This window comes from Nuphar pumila, chromosome 15 (genome assembly GCF_984573655.1).
Source record: "Nuphar pumila chromosome 15, dmNupPumi1.hap1.1, whole genome shotgun sequence".
In the NCBI taxonomy this organism is placed as follows: domain Eukaryota; kingdom Viridiplantae; phylum Streptophyta; class Magnoliopsida; order Nymphaeales; family Nymphaeaceae; genus Nuphar; species Nuphar pumila.
This window is the reverse complement of record NC_143263.1, coordinates 85,080,597-85,098,119: the sequence shown is the minus strand read 5'-3', so window position 1 is coordinate 85,098,119 and position 17,523 is coordinate 85,080,597. Positions and strand designations below refer to the sequence as shown.

The 17,523-nt window shown below is 37.2% G+C and overlaps 1 protein-coding gene across 1 annotated transcript in view; it reads left to right on the top strand.

Moving 5' to 3' along the window:
- The window catches only part of LOC149815837 (U6 snRNA phosphodiesterase-like protein), a 71,599-nt gene extending 55,776 nt beyond the window's left edge, over window positions 1-15,823 (top strand). The window contains exon 6 of the mRNA XM_089988754.1: window positions 15,499-15,823. Within this exon, the coding sequence (XP_089844880.1) occupies window positions 15,499-15,696 (198 nt within the window). The 3' untranslated portion in view covers window positions 15,697-15,823. The remainder of the gene's footprint in view (window positions 1-15,498) is intronic.
- Window positions 15,824-17,523: the final 1,700 nt, after the last annotated feature.

Here is a 17,523-nt window from a genome sequence, read left to right as displayed (position 1 = left end):
GAACCTGAGTCATGTGTTGCTTTATGTGATGCAAGGCCCCATGAATCAATGAACCACAAAATATACATCTCAGAACCTCACGCTGCCATCGACCGCCAGGAACCTCACAATATCGTCATGCTGGGTCAGCAGCATGTCAGACCGTTGCTAAATTTAATAACTACAAATACAATTAGTTAAAATTTAAAATAAAAATCACTAAAAACAAAGGCCAACAGGTTTTCATAATTCATTGCAAAATTTATAATTACAATTCATAACAAGATGTTAGAACCAAATGCCAATAACACACACACACACACACATATATATCAGCTTAATAATTTCTCTGTTTATTGCAGCTTCCATCAGCTTGAGATATTAATGGGTCATCTCCATCTTCTAAAATGACAACTTTTGACAATTGCTGCATGTACTTGTGTCTTTCTTTTATCATTTTCTATGAGACTCGTAAGAAGCTCGACGCGAACGTCAGAAGGAATACAATGAGTACATAATTGTGTAGTGGAATTGCTATGCCCCACAATGTGGCATTTAAATATATATAATCCACCATGCGTTACAAAACCAGAATAGTTACACCTTACTATCTCTCTTAAACCTGTTTCAAAGTCCATTGGCATGCAATATCGCCATGCTGGATCATTTAAGTAATATTCTCGGCCATCCATCGACCTCTTAGGGCACAATTTTGAGATTTAAGAATTCAAAAATAGATGATTTAAGATGAAAAGTAAAAGTACTAGGATCAACAACACACCTAGGAAACAAAAAGGGGTTAGAGGCGAAAATAAAGAAATATCTTAAAAAATGTCAAAAGAAATGAGCTTACCCTCAGTTTTGGTGCTTTAATCCCTCCTCCAATTTCATTCACATAAAATCAAAACACTAGGACCCAATTTGAAGGTTCAAAAAAGGAAAAAAAGTGTTTTTTAAAAGAAAAATGGGTACATTTTGGGTAAATCACGCTTTAAGAATTTGGATCTAACAAAAGCCCAAAATTTTGGGATTGATTTGAAACAAAAAATCAATAGGTAGGCTTGGAAACGAGGTTTTGGGAGGGAGAATGCATAAAAATGAGGTCAAAATTGTAATGAAGTGCCAAATGAGTGAGGCGATATCTCCAAGAGCAAGCACGAAAGCATGCACATACACAAGAAGCCACTAAAGGGCAAGATTGCAACAAACCACAAAAGTGGTAAAACACACAAAATAAAGTGAAAAAATATATTCTACTCACATAAGGCTTCACAAGAAGCTTAAAGAATACATGGGGCCAAGCCCCTTATTTATAGACACTAAGGTACCCAAGGAGGGGCTCCCATAGAGTCGTTGGAGCCCCTCCAATGGTCATATTTATGACTTTTGGAGGGGTCCAACGACTCTTTGTGGACCCCTCTCAACCAATAAAGAAAGAAAAGGAAAAAGGAAAAAAAGAAAAAAGAAAAAGTGCATATGTTTTAGGATATGCGTGTATAATGTGAAAAGACTAATTTGCCCCTATTGGGTATTACAAAAGATATATATATATATATATATATATATATATATATATATATGTATAACATATTTTAACACCCCTTCTTAATCACATGGTGAGATCACCGAGAGTTTGCTAAGGAGAAAGTAGAAACGAGGCGATGGCAAAGCTTTGGTGAAGAAGTCCGCCAACTGATACTCGGTAGGAACATATGGTAGTTGAATGATGCCCCGTAAGAACTCATCACGAATATAATGACAGTCCATCTCAATGTGCTTTGTTCGTTCATGAAAGGTGTGATTGCTGGCAATGTATATAGAACTCTTGTTGTCGCAACACAGTTTCGAAGAAGTTGAGAATGAGACACCCATATCTTTAAGCAAACTTCTTAACCATACAATCTCAGTGGTGGTAGTGGCCATCGCACGATACTCTGCTTCGGTAGAAGAGAGAGAAACTTTATGTTGCTTCTTACTCCATGAAATAAGTGACTCTTCAAGAAACACACAATAACCTGTGGTGGAAATACGATCGTCGGGATTACCCCCCCCCCCCCCCCCCCAATCAGAGTCAGTATAAGCAAGTAAAGTAAGAGGTGAAGAAGATGATAAGAATAATCCTTTAGTTATAGTGCTTTTCAAATATCTGATAATCCTCATGACGGTGGCCATGTGAATGGTAGGAGCAGTCTGAAATTGGCTTGCACTATGAACCGCATGAAAAATATCGGGCTTGGTGATAGATAAATATGTTAGTGACCCAATCAACCGACGATAAGGCGTGAGATCTGCTAAAGGAGTGCCATCACTGGCTCTCATCTTGACGTTGATCACTTCTCGAGTCTCCACCTTCTTGTCATCTGTCAGCCCAGACCTGGCAATAATGTTGGAGGCAAGCTTCATCTAAGAAAGAAAATACCCTTTGGGGGAGTATGCAACTTCAACTCTTAAAAAATACTTTAGAAAGCCAAGGTCAGACATATCAAAAATTTCTTTGAGAATATTTTTAATAAGGTCAATACCTTTTTATCATTGATAATCATGTCATCAACATATAACAACAAAATTGTTATCTACTCATTAAAAGTTTTAACGAACAAAGCAGTATCAGTATAACATGAAGAAAAACCATTATCGATAACTACTTTGCTAAAAAGATCATACCAAGCTTTTGGTGCTTGTTTAAGACCATAGAGAGCTTTATTTAATTTTAAAATATTTCCTTTACCAGTTTCAAGACCTGGCGAAGGATTCATAAGAACTTCTTCACATAGAGTTTCATTTAAAAACGTATTTTTAACATCAAGTTGATATATCGGCCATTGCTTAATGGAGGCTAAGGCAATTAATGTTCGCACACTAGTCATTCTAGCTACTGGAGCAAAGGTTTCATCATAATCAATCCCATATTCTTGGGTGTAGCCTTTTGCAACCAAACGAGCTTTGTATCTTTCTAGAGATCCATCATATTTTGTTTACCCATCTACACCCAATTGTCTTTTTTCCTAATTGTTGACGAATAATGCTTTAAGTTTGGGCTTTGTTAAGAGCCTATAATTCAATTTTCATGGCTTCAATCCAATGTGGATGATCTTTAGCTTCTTTAAATGAAGTTGGCTTATGATACAAATGTATTAACATGAGATAAGTCCTATAATTAGGTGAAAAAGATTCATAAGACACAAATTTTTGTGGTGGCCTACTATTACCAGAAGTCTCCTAGGTTGATAAATAGGTTCTTCTAAAGAGAAGTCTTGAGAATATCTTTCAAGAGCAGGTTGATGTTCATTTCCTAACCGCCGAGTATATACATTTATATAATTAAGGTTCTTATTTTGAGAAACATTACCATGTTGTGGTATATTATGATGTACAATGCCATCACAAGTATTGTCACAAATAATTGCATCAGAGACTCAATTCTAGGAGCTAATTCAAATAGGAAGGAATAATCAATGTCTTTTTTAGATGTGTGGATATCAAAACCATTTTGTTCTTCAAGAAAGTTTACATTTCTTGACACATAGAGTTTATTGTTTCGAGTATCATAGCATTTATAACCTTTTTTATTTTCACCATAACCAATGAACACACATTCAAGAGCTTTAAGTGATAATTTATCGTGTCCTTGAACAAGCACAAAGCATTATATCCAAAGATCCTTAGTCTATTGAAATCTGGAGTAATTTTAAATATTTTTCAAAAGGTGATACATTTTTTAAAGAAGAAGAGGGCATACGATTGATAAGATATGTTGCGGTAAGAAGAGCTTTGGCCCAAAAGTTTTTAGGAACATTTTTAGAAACAAGAAGTGTTCTTGTAGTTTCAATTAAATGTCTATGTTTCCTTTCCGCAAGACCATTTTGTTGCGGAGTTTTAAGACAAGATCATTGGTGCAAAATTCCATTTATTTTGAAATAACTTTGAAAATCTTTAGACATGTACTTACCTCTAGAATCGGATCTAAATATAGCTATATTGTTTTGAAATTGATTTTGAATAAGAGCATGAAATTCTTTAAAATAAGTGAAGACATCGGATTTGTTTTTAATAATGTATACCCATGTATATCTAGTAAAGTCATTAATAAAAGTAACATAGTAGGAATATCCCCCTTTGGACATAACGGATGCTGGCCCCCATACATCGGAATGCACAAGTTCAAAAGGTCTTTTTGACACAAAATTACTATGCGAATACAGAAGCGAATGAATCTTTCCAAGAATACAATCATTGCATGTAAATGTACTTGTATTACAATTTTTTTTCAAGAAAGGAAAGATATACAACTTGGAAATACTAGGATGTTCAAGCCTCTTATGCCAAGTCTTAATATCTTTGGATTGAACATGATTACAAAATGATTTGGATGGCAAAGACAAAAAATCCATATAATAAAGATCTCCTTTTCTATGGCCTTGCCCAATTTGCTTCCCGGACTGAACATCCTGCACATAGCAATGGGTAGGTGAAAAAGTGACATCACATTCAAAATCGGTAATTTGAGAAACAAAAAAAAGATTTAAATTAAGTTTTGGAATAATTTGGATTTTTGGAACAAAAAAATCTTTGTTTTGGTTATAAGTTTTCTCAAGGTTTCCAATGCCTTTAACATCCAAGGATGTTTCATCGGCAGTGAAAACATATGATTTGAATTTATTGAGACTTGGTTTTGACAAAAGTGATGCATTTGGAGTCATATGAAAGGAGACACCCGAGTCAAGAATCCAAGAGGTCATGCCTAAAAAAGAGGAGATGGTGGCACCGGAAGTGAAGGGTGAGGATGATGATGTAGAGAAATTCATCTTTATAAATTGTTGAAGAGTTTCAGTAAGATGAGTGATGGACTCCTTTATGTCTCCATCCTTCTTTGTATCTTCATTTGTGTTTGGAGGAATTTCTCCAACAGAAGCCACCTTCTTCTTGAATTTGGGGCAATCTGAACGAATATGGTCCGATTCATTACAATTATGACAAATAGTTTTTCTTCCTCCACCACCATTATTCTTCAAAAAATGGGGTGGTTTATATGATATCACATTGTTGTCAGGTCTAGACACGACATAAACTTTATCAACATTTCTTTTCAAGGCCAAACGAGTTTCTTCTTGACATAAGTCGACCAAGATGTCACTTAGAGAAGTAGAAGCCTTATGAAGAAGGGATCCTCTAAGTTGCTCAAATTCGGGACGAATCCGTGAATAAATTGAAAAAACCTCTCTTTTTTCATTTGCTCTTGCCTCATGGCAATAACACTACTTTCCCATTGAGGTTCGAGAAAAACAAGTTCATCTCATAAAGAAGATAAGGCACTATAATAGTCCCTAATACTCATATCACCTTGTTTGGTAGCTCTTACCTTTTCTTGTAGAAAGAAATGCCTAGCAAGGTCTCTTTGAGTGTACATGCCTTTCATAAAGAACCAAGCTTCATTAGCCTTCTTGAATTTTGCAAGATTTGCACAAATCTTTAATTCGACATTATTTATGAACCATGCTAGAATTTTAGCATGCTCACTTTCCCAATCTTCCATTTTTGAAGAGAAGTCAAGAATAACCTTCTTTTTTTTCTCTTCGTTTAATGCTCTTTCCTCATTTCCTTCAAACTTAGTTAACTTCAATTGTGGTTCCGGAATGATTCCACACACATAACCCCAAAGTTTTTTACCTTTGAGGTTATTTTCCATAGCGGTCACCCACATTCGGTAATTGGTCCCATCCAATTTGAATAAGAGGTCGATTTTTGCATCCTTGTTGGCCATTTATAAAAAAAAATTGGAAAGCAAGAAAGAGGGGTGATATTACTTGTCAAGAGAGAATCCGATGAAGCTTTCTCAACCAAGGCTCTGATACCATGTAATGAAGTGCCAAATGAGTGAGGCGATATCTCCAAGATCAAGCACAAAAGCACGCACATACACAAGAAGCCACTAAAGGGCAAGATTGCAACAAACCACAAAAGTGGTTAAACATACAAAATAAGGTGAAAAAATATATTCTACTCACATAAGGCTTCACAAGAAGCTTAAAGAATACATGGGGCCAAGCCCCTTATTTATATACACTAAGGGACCCAAGGAGCGGCTCCCATAAAGTCGTTGACCGTTGGAGGGGTCCAACGACTCTTTGTGGACCCCTCTCAAGTCTCAACCAATAAAGAAAGAAAAGAAAAAAGGTAAAAAGAAAAAGGAAAAAGAAAAGGAAAGAAAAAGAGCATATCTTTTAGGATATGCGTGTACAATGTGAAAAGACTAATTTGCCCTATTGGGTATTACAAAAGAGATATCTATATTTATATATGTAGATAGTCACATAGACATATATATGTAATATATATATATGTGTATGTGTCATAATCTATATATATATATAGATAGATATATATGTATAACATATTTTAATAAAAATGACCCTTGGGGGCTTAAAAATTACCCCCATAAGTGGCTGGTCGCCACTTTTCTATCATTGGAAAGTTAAAAACAAAAGGTTGACTTGTGTGATACAAGGTGTATCATATGTTACAGTACGATACATCCTTGTATCGCACTTTACGATCCGTTATTCATGAGTTTATAGATATAAGGGCATTATCGTATCCATTATCCTACTAATACAACAATATATCATATCATGCCATACGATACAATACAATGCCTTAGTGATAAGACTACTTTAAAGGGTAACCGTAAGCACTTAGGAAGTGTAAGAATCGTGATTTTAAGAGGCAGAAAGCTGAATTGATCAAGAATCTTGATTCTCTTGGGAACAAGTGTAGCGTATCATATATATATATATATATATATATATGAAAACCAGTATCATCGAACGGGTGAAGCATCAAATGATGCTCGGATGTGCGGCTGCACGCCAGACATAAAAAAAAGCCTTTTGTGGTGGTCATGACCACCACTAAAAATTGTATTCAGTGCAAAAAAAATTGCGCCGCTTATCGCATGCAAGATCAGTTGTGCAAATTTGTATGATTTGTGTCGAACATTTTTTTTGCTTGATGATACGAGCTTCTATTACACGCACGATTGGGAGTATCATCGAACCCCCAAAAGTCAGACAAAAATCTAACGTAAAAAGACCTTTAGCGGTGGTCACAGCCACGACTAAAAAGACATTTTAAGTGTGCACGTTCAGCGATGCGCTCCCGCATTCGATGTTATGTTGAACTATTTGTAGTTTGATGTTACACCCTACTCTCTCTATATATATATAATATAGAGAGAGAGTAATGTGTAAGTTCTATAACATTTATCTTCTAGACCATTAGAGACTTCTTCAAAAAAACATATTTGCATGTGTTTTTTAATTGATCTAAACCCATAAATATGATCTCTATGCTTTTATTTAGCATAAAACATTTATTAGTTTACACATTTTTCATGCTTACATGTGTTTTTAGCTCAATGAGAAAATCAACTGTTTATATTACACAAAAAACTTGATTAACTAAAAATCAAGAATTCTTGTTAAATTGATTTGATTCAAAGCATGGTTCTTAGCGAATAAGTAACGATAAACACATCTGTATGTTTGGATTAAGCAAAAAACACAAGTGCGCTTTTTAAAGAGGTTTGGAACAGAGTTACCGGAAGCGCCTAGCTAAAAGGGGAAGCGCGCTTCCCCGAAGCGCGCTTCGGAAGCGCGAAACGTCGCGCTTCCGAAGCGTGGGGGGAAGCGCGTTTCCCTTTAATGGGGGACGCGTTTCCCTTTAATGGGAAGCACGCTTCCCATCACGCTTCCCCCACGCTTCCCCCTCGCTTCCCCCACGCTTCCCCCTCGCTTCCCCTGTTTTTTTCAATTTTTTTGTATTTTTTATTTTTTATTTTTATTTTTTTCGCTTCCCCCTCGCTTCCGAGACGCTTCCTAGGTCGCTTCCGAGACGCTTCCTAGGTCGCTTCCGAGACACTTCCCGAATCGCTCCTAAGTGGTCCCACGCTTCCTAAAATTTTGAAAGTGCCTCGCTTCCCGCTCCCGCTTCCCGTATCGCTTCCCGCTCCCGCTTCCTCAACTGGCAACCATGGTTTGGAACGATCTGAGAGATAAATGGTATGAAACCTACGCATTACCCTATATATATTATAGTCACAAATATCAATATTGGCTATATATCAGCAAGGCTATTTCTTGCGATTGAAAAGCTGGTTCTCACTAAAAAATATCGATCACATCCATGGGGTAGTTAGACCTATATATATATATATATATATATATATATATATATATATATATATATATATATATATATATATATATTATGTCACACAGGTGCTGGTGTGGCGATACAACACTTTAAAAAAACTTGGGTGCGGGATGCGGGAGGGTGTGCATATATATATATAATTTTTAACAGTTGACAATAACACTAATGAAATAAAAAGCAATTATCATATCATCAATTCATCATCCATGCAATAAATCAAATTAAGAATCTACAATTGCTATTCTTCATAAATAAAAACTAATACTCCAATTAAATCAACCTAAATATATTATTACTACGCTAAGTGATTTAAGAAAACAGGAAACAATCAAACAAGTAGAAAAGAAGTAAATTATACTAATAAAAGAAACCAACAATGCATAATTACATACCAAAAGTATATCCTACATAATGTATATGACAATGAGGTAATGATCCTAATAATTTTCTGCTTCATCATCAAATTCATTATAAGAAGAAAGAGTAGGCTCAGATAAGTCCATGTTTATAATGTTGAAATCATGCTTCCCCTCTAAGTCACACTCCTCTCGGTTTACATCCCAAAATTTTGATGATCCTTAACTGCATTACAATGAAATTTAAAATGTTAAATATTTATATATTTAAATGAAGAAACTAAGAAATAGTCAAATGACTAAGAGAACAATTAATACCTGTATTCCTTATTGGTTCACGAAAGTAATCGAAGATTGGTATGAACAAAGACTAAATTCTCTGCACATTTACTGGTGAGTTTGTTTCTCTTCATGTTGTGGATTTGAGCATATATGCTCAAATTTCTTTTACAACAAGCTAAACTAGCAGGTTGAGATAACAATCTTAGTGCAAGACGTTTGAGAAGTTGTGTTTCTGATCCATATGTTGATCACCATATGATAGGATCTATATCATCCTCTCTCACTATTAATGCCTATCCATATAACCTTGAAGAGAAAATTTTTCCAAACTCTTGTATGACTTGCTTTATAATGTGTGATTCTTGATAAAGTCTTGCCCAGTGTTATTAAAAACGCGCCTGAAGGCGCAAAAAGCGCGCCTCGCCTCAAGGCGAGGGCCTTTGTGCCTTGAGGCGTAGGTACAAAGCGCAATACCCCTGAGGCGTGCGCCTCATAGGCCTTGAGGCGCACGCCTTGAGGCGACGCGCACGCCTTGAGGCGACGCGCACCTCAGACTGAGGCGCACACCGCCTCTGTCATCGCTGGCTTGAACGTGATGTGTATCATCAACGATCCCACCACCACTGCTATCGCCTACGGTCTAGACAAGAAGGCCACGAGCGCTGGCGAGAAGAACATCCTCATCTTCGATCTCAGCGACGGTACCTTCGATGTCTCTCTTCTCACCATTGAAGAGGGTATCTTCGAGGTCAAGTCCACGGCGAGAGACACCCATCTTGGTGGGGAGGACTTCGACAACCGGATGGTGAACCACTTTGTTCAGGAGTTCAAGAGGAAGCATAAGAAAGATATTACCGGCAACCCCCGACCCAGCAGTGCCTTCTCCCGCCGGAACTTGTCCACCCACGAGTTGGACGCCTGCCGGAGGTCAGCCACCGCCGACGGCACGTTCGGATCCGACCTGTCCATCGTCAACGTCGCCCTCACCTTCCCGATCACCTTCGTCGTCTCCCTCGTGTACTCCTCATCCGCTGCCACCGCCGATGGTGGTTTCCCTAGCAGTAGCAACAGGGCTGCCGCCACTGCTGTCGTCATCATTGTTGTCGTCGTCGTCGTGAGGAGGGTTCACCGGGTTAGGCGAGTGGCCGAGGCGGTTGGGCGCAGGAGGGCGCAGTGGAGGTTGGTTGTCCACTTCCCCTGCTATGGTTGGGCGCGAGCATTCCTTAAGCTGTGAGCAGGGCTCAACGGGTCAGGCTTGTATCGAGTGCCCGACCCGATCTAAATCTGAACCTAAAAGTACCAAGTACCCTAATAATATTTAGGTAGTGCAAAACGGGTTTGGGTTATGATTTTTGCCGGGTATGAATCCAAGTATGTTATATGTGTTTTGAGTAAAAATAAATTTATGAAATTATGCAGTCTGAGTTTGATATTCCATTATCGTGACTGGGCAAAAACTGAACCCAACAATTTATTATATGGGCTGGTTTGGGTATACTCTGGGTTGAGTACCCAACCTGTTGATAGCCCTAATTGTGAGCGAAGTTGTCAGTGGATCGGGTTCAGGTTGAATCCATTTTGTAATTGAAACTGAAAGAGGAATTGAGGAAGTGCATGGGCTGTCAATATTATGTCAGATATCCAATCCATTCTGGGTGTATCTGAATTCAACCAAACAAAGTATAGTTGGCTCCTTGTAGGGCTGGGACTCAGCTCGTCGTTCAATGTAAGAAGTAGTGTCACAAATCTCGTAATTTTCTTGGCAAAGAAAACACAATAATTTTTGACAAAAAATTGTTTTATGAAAATTCGTTTGTTTTTCTGTAGTTCATGCGCAGAATAATACGTTTGTTTTTCTCATATTTTTCAGTATTTATTTGAGATTTTTTTATTTCCTGTTGGTTGTTGCTTCATCAATAAAGATTTTATTTATTTATTTATAATTTTAGATATTTTTATAGTTTTTTTTAAAAAAAACTTTGAGGCTTACGCTTTACGCCTCGAGGCTTACGAGGCGCCTTAGATTTTGGTGGAGCGCCTCGCTACGCCTCAACGCTTTTCACAACACTGGTCTTGCATACACATATTTCTATGCCTTGATAATTCTGGGTTTAAATTTAGAGGAACACCACCTTCCTGCCACTTCTTTGCATAATATTTGAGATTAAGAGAATGTGACATTCAATGCAAATGAGTGTTGCTCTTATCCAGTGTTATTAAAAGCGCGCCTCAAGGTGCAAAAAGCGCGCCTCGCCTCAAGGCAAGGGCCTTTGTGCCTTGAGGCGCAGGTGTAAAGCGCAAATACCCCAAGGCGTGCGCCTCATACGCCTTGAGGTGCACGCCTCGAGGCAAGGCGCACCTCAGATTTTTGGTCAAATGAGGGTCAAAGCCCTCATTTGTCCAAAAAATAGGTTTTAAATAACAGCCCCCCGACCCTAATGTTATATTTTCTGAGAAACACGCAGTTGGGGGCCTGTTGTTTTCTGAAAAACAGAGAACCGAGGAGACGATTTAGGAGGAGATGAGTTCGGGGGCCAAAAATTTGTCTTAGCTGTATTAGGGTTTGTTGTCGGAGAGAAAGGAGGAGACGAGTTTTTTCATTTGAAACACACAATTTGTACATTTTGGGTAAGTTTCACTTTTTCCCCATTCTTGTTCTCGGTTTGTATTTTCTATTTTTTTTCGACTTATCTTTCCATCTTTTGATTTGCAAAGGATGAATGGAGTGCAACCCTCTGTCCGAAATCTCCTATATAGATTGTGATCTGCTGGTCATCTTTTTAGGTTTCTTTAAGGTGTGGGATAAATGCCCTACTTCTTTTGAGTGTTGATTATGAGACTTTGTTACTGCAGCTTCAAGAATCCTCTTAGGTTTTTAACATTAATTATTTTTTGTTTGATTTATTCTAGTTTCTTTTGAGTGTTGGTTTTATCTCTTTTAGTAGTCAGTTGAGCACGTTATTGTGGTGTCGAAAAAAAGATTTAAAAGTTGCCAGTCATTGAATTGATTTGGCAAGCCGTGCACAACTTGCTACATTCGGTTGAGGAAGAAAAAAAATCAAAAGATATGTTGAATCCATTGAATTGATTAGTTGTTAATGCTAACATGCATTTTTTAATTATGTCCATATGATGTTGTTAATGCTAATATGCATTTCGTTGTTAATTTTTTATTGAATGAATGCACATATTTTATTTCTTAGATACTTAAGTAGATCAAGTTGTTGCATTAATGTTACTTTTACATGTTATTCTCATATTTTTTTCGTATTTTCTTGAGATTTTTTATTTCGTGTTGGTTGGCGCTTCATCAATAAAGCATTTCTTATTTATTTATAATTTTAGATAATTTTTATAATTTTTTTTAAGTTAAATTTTTTTTTGAGGCTTACGCTTTACGCCTCGCCTCAGATTTTGGTAGAGCGCCTCACTACGCCTCAACGCTTTTAACAACACTGCTCTTATCCCATCTTCTAACTAAAATTAAATGTACATGATTAAAAAATTCTAAATCATCTACTGTAACATTTTTTCCCTTATGCTTAAAAACTGCAACTTGAATTTTTTCAATCATATTATCTCACATTTCATAAACTTTGTGAAGCATGAGATCATCTTTGTCAACTTCTCTCAGCATTTTTCAAATAGGTTGCGTAAACTCAAGGAAGTATACAACTCTATCCAAAAACTCATCATCAATAATGATTTTTTTAATTTCTTGAGGCTTGACAACATCAGCCGCATGTTAGAATGTTCAATTATCATCAGTCACCATGTTAACCAAAACATTCTTGATTTTCTTAATTGTTTTCACCATTACAATGATGGACGCAAAACGTGTTTCAGCAACCTTCAACAATTTCAGATAAGAATGCCTATTAAATATGACATTAGTATGATGGTGGTTGACAACAAAATTCCTAATGCTTTTGATATCTTTTTTCTAATTCCCCAATCTATGAACATAGAGCATATGCTATGAATTTTGTTTTTCTTTTGGGTTGCAAATGCTATTGAAGGCCAGATTCAAGCCCTGTGCTACACAGGGAGTCCAAAAAATATGAGGATACTCACTCTCCAAAGTCAATACTCATTGTTTGTGATGATTTGCACTACTTTCTGATCACTCACTTTTTTTATTAATTTTATAAACAACCCCTTTAAATACTCAATATTTTTATATTGCCCAAATGCAATAATTGTTTTCAAGAATATTGGGCTACTAAGCGAAGAAACAATGAAATTAATCAGTGGATGCTTTTGAATATCTGTCCACCCATTATAAACAATGAAAACTCCATTTTGTTTTCATGAAAATTTCTTAATCTCTAGCAGTCTCTCAACATTTTCCCTCTTCTGCAAGAACTGTCGTTCGTAGTTTTTCTGAGCTTGGAGGTATATAATCACTCAAGTTACAAATTGTCAGTAAAGTAATTAAATCCTTCTAATAAGGATTTCTAGTTGTATTAAATAGAAGTGAACTAGAATAAAAATACCTCCCTACTTTTTTATCCATCTCCTCTCTTCCATATGTATTGAATGATGCTTGTATCATTCCTCTTCTTCTACCTCCGACGTTCACTTTTCTTTTTTTTTTTAGCATCTTCTTGGTGGCTTAAAAAAGGTAAATTGATTGCACAATAATTACTTATTGTCTTCATCTTTTTATATTCATCTTATATTTTTTATATGGTCTCCACATTGCCTAAACTCTTTTGTATCCTGAAATGTCATGTCCTGATATCTTCAACAAATGAGCATTAACTCTTGTGTAAGACCCAATATAATCTCTCTCACAAATCTTGCATCGAAATCTCTTATTTCCACCACCTCCTCTAGCTTTTCAAGTTTATCCATATGCGCTTATAGTGGCCTCCCATCATCTCATAATGCAGCCAACGAACGAGAATCAACACTACCACTACCAATAGAACTTACATATAGGGATAAGGATGATGCAATTCCTTTCCCTTTGTTTGCGAGTCCTTTCCTTTTATCCGTCATTTTCGTTTTTAAAACAAAACGAAATATTAAAATAAAATTCATATGTGCTGCAGAACCAAATAAAATAAAATTCATGAGCAGGGCTGGGTTCGACAGAGCCAAACCCAGGGGTTCAGCTTCACCGAACCCAACCCTTCTTGGTTTGGCTCTGTTGAACCCAAAGATTCAGCTCAACAGAGTCGAACCCAGGGGTTCAACTCGCTGAAACCAACACTGTTGAGTTCGGCTCTGCTGAACCCAAGGGTTCAATTCAGCAAAGCCAAACCCAGGGGTTCAGCTTCACCGAACCCAACCCTTCTTGGTTTGGCTCTGTTGAACCCAAAGATTCAGCTCAACAGAGTCGAACCCAGGGGTTCAACTCGCTGAAACCAACACTGTTGAGTTCGGCTCTGCTGAACCCAAGGGTTCAATTCAGCAAAGCCAAACCCAGGGGTTCGGGTTCAGCAGAGCCAAACCCAACAGGCCTGGGTTCGGCAGAGGCGAACCCCTAGGTTCATCATTGCCAAACTCAGCAGGGCTGGGAGCCGAACCCAACACAGAAGGGATATGAGCTGAACCCAGACCGACAAAAGAAGGAAGAGGAGAGAGAGGAGGGCTCGGGCAAGGCCGCCACCGTCCGTTAGAGAAGAGGAGTGTCGTCGTGGAAGAAGAGCAGGAGAGGAGAAGGGAGAGGCATCGAGGGTAGGGAGATTTGCCATAATCCCCCACCCAACCCAACTTTCATAGTTTTTTTTGTCTACTCAGTCAAAGTTGACCAAGTCCATTTTGGATATAGTTATGACCCTGGGTATGGTTGACCACACCCAGGATCATTTTGACAACATCAAGTGCCGCACCTGCATTGGCACCCTGTTAGGCGAATCCCTGTGACATGGTATATATATAAAAGGGAGTTTGCTAAGTCGTTTGTACATACAAACGATTGCACAAACTTTAACCCTATATGATTATGTGTGTTTCATATACTGTATGTTTAAAGTTCAAAACTTAAAATTCTTTTTACTCATTTTTATTTAGTGGTTTTAACTTTCCTTTTTATTATTATAGCAAGGGAAGGGGCTTCTTCTGTTGCAAGTGCTAGCAAATTTAATCAACAAGATAATTATCAATGACATATAGCATGTTGTACAAAAATACATTTTCACAATGTATTGCAACATACTATATTTTGTTCATAATTATCTTGTAGTTTCTTATTGAATACATATTTCATTTTGAATTTTTTTAGTACTGACTAGGCTGACTACTCTCGCCTAATCCTTGATGAGGCCTTTTAGGGGTCTTCCGACTAGACCCGGCAAACACTTTATGACATGAGACACTTAAAATGTTTCAATTTTCTTGGGCATCTCTTTTGATTAAGTTCTTGCATGGAATGAGAAAATGGTAATGGAAAAAAATAAAGTCGTTCCGGAAATGATAATATTTTTGTGAGGAATTTGAATCCCTCTACCTGTTGCAATTGATGCATCATATTAACTTGATAGAATATGCACTGCTGACATGTCCTTGCTTTAAGCACTTGGGCACCTCCGTACTTAGAACAGGGGTTTTCTTTTCTCGTGATAAATAGAATGTACTGGTGTTCTGATATTATGCCATGATTGTATCTTATGGTTTTACATATCATCATAAAGTTGTCAACTTCCAAGTTATTTTTTTGCAGAATCCCCGTCCCCATATATCACTGGCGTGGGGACTTGGGGATATCAGCCATTCTTTGCAGCAGGCAACGGATGACCTGAACAGATCAAGGCCAAGCAACGGATCTTCTCGAAGAAAGATTTTTTCCTGTGTATTTAATGGTATTGAGTGTAAAATAGGCAAGAAATCGTACACCATCTGTAAAATTCTACCCCAGTAAGACGGGTATCATTCCTCTATGGTACTACAAAAAGGCAGCAAGGTTGTCTGAGAGGCTTTTGCCTCTGGCTTTTGAACAATTTTTATCAGGGATTCCAGTATTCCATATAAAAAGCAGTGGAAGGTTGCATTGAAGGGCTTTATCATCTCTTAACTTGCACAATACATATGGTTCCCCATTACATCATGGTTTGAAATTCATCTTCATATGCAACATATGACAGGTATTTTGGCTTTCTAACCATACTTTTAGTAAAAGGCTGATTTCGAGCAGTTCCCTTTTCCATTTCTTTGGCCAAGTAAATCGGCCGATACTTGTTAAACATATAGATGTCATATGACGGGGACTACCAATCACTTACTGCAAGTTTCTGAAACCACGACGTGCATATGGATAATGTAAAGGAATCATAAGCTATACTGATGGCATAAAACATGGGAGGAGTATCACTAGCTATAATGTGCAATATGATTGCTTGCCAAAGCTCTTGATGTTTGTGCTCTGATGTCTTTTAACAAATCATGCATGCTAAAGGAAAGATGTATCAAATCATAGTCGATTGTGGAAGCCAAGCAATTGATCTTAAATTAAGCAAAGAAAAATATTGAAACTAAAATAGGAATTTGTTGGAGACCAGGGGGAAGCTGAAGAAGCGTATGGGATTGTATATGCAGTAACTAATTTGGATGTGAACAATAAAACCACTTCCATAGATTTCAATACCTGCGATAACTAATTTTGTTGTGCAGACATGAATATGACCAACAACTCAATTAGACCAATACAAGTTACTTTAGCCATTTGTTTCTTCACAGTCTCGCGAGTGTTTGGACTCCTGTTCCTTGGATCAAAGTTCAGCTTCAGCAATTATCATGAATGGAACTGGTGGTTCAATGCCTTTGAACCCAGTAATGGCTAATCACATTTAAGTGGGTTTCCACAAATGGCGAACTCAAGAAGTTGGGAGCTTTCTCAGTCTTTTCTGTTTTATGGTACTGCTGAACATGATATATTTCCAAGGTATGAAGAAACTGAAATATTAAGGTGATATAATTTTGTCAAATTTTCTTTTTTTAAGCACTGAGGACGATGTGGGCATGTTTAATTTTAAAAAAAAGGGTCCTCATGTGTCAACTGGCTTGTGGTTGCTCTTAGGAGTCTATACCTATATATTTTGAGTGGAATACGAAATTTAACTTAATTGAAAATTTAAGTTTGGCTACTTCACGTAAGAGTAGTGATGATACGGTGTCCCCACGTGACGGAGGAACCAAAACAGAATCGCAAAGACTACTGGCTCTAGTATCTGTTTTATGCTAATCTATGTATGTTAGAACTCTACCAAGAATCAATGAAAATAAGCAGAAATTAAGAAATTAAAATCAATGTCAGCAATCAACCCAATCTATCTAAAGAGTCTCTATAATCATTATTTATAGGAAAAGAAGCATTAATAAACCCAATCCTGCTATGGTTTTAAGATGAACTTTATAACTACATTAACCAAATCCAAATTTGTTATGTACACGCCTTCTACGTTAGGTCCATGGATCAGCACTTGTATTCGGGCTTGAGATATCTTTGTTCTATGTATCCACTTTTCTAATTCAGGTCCATCCTTTGTATTTTGGCCTACCTTTTGTATTTTTTATTTTTTTGATGGGATTGGGTCCTAGTAGGTGTTAGAGGATCCGCTGTATTGTATTTGGTCTTACCCTAACTACAAACAGGTGAAGGATAAAATTTGAATTTCAAAATAATAATAAAGGGTGCACAATAATTACTATTATTTATAATTCCAAAACATCAAAAGTGTGCCTCAAAAGT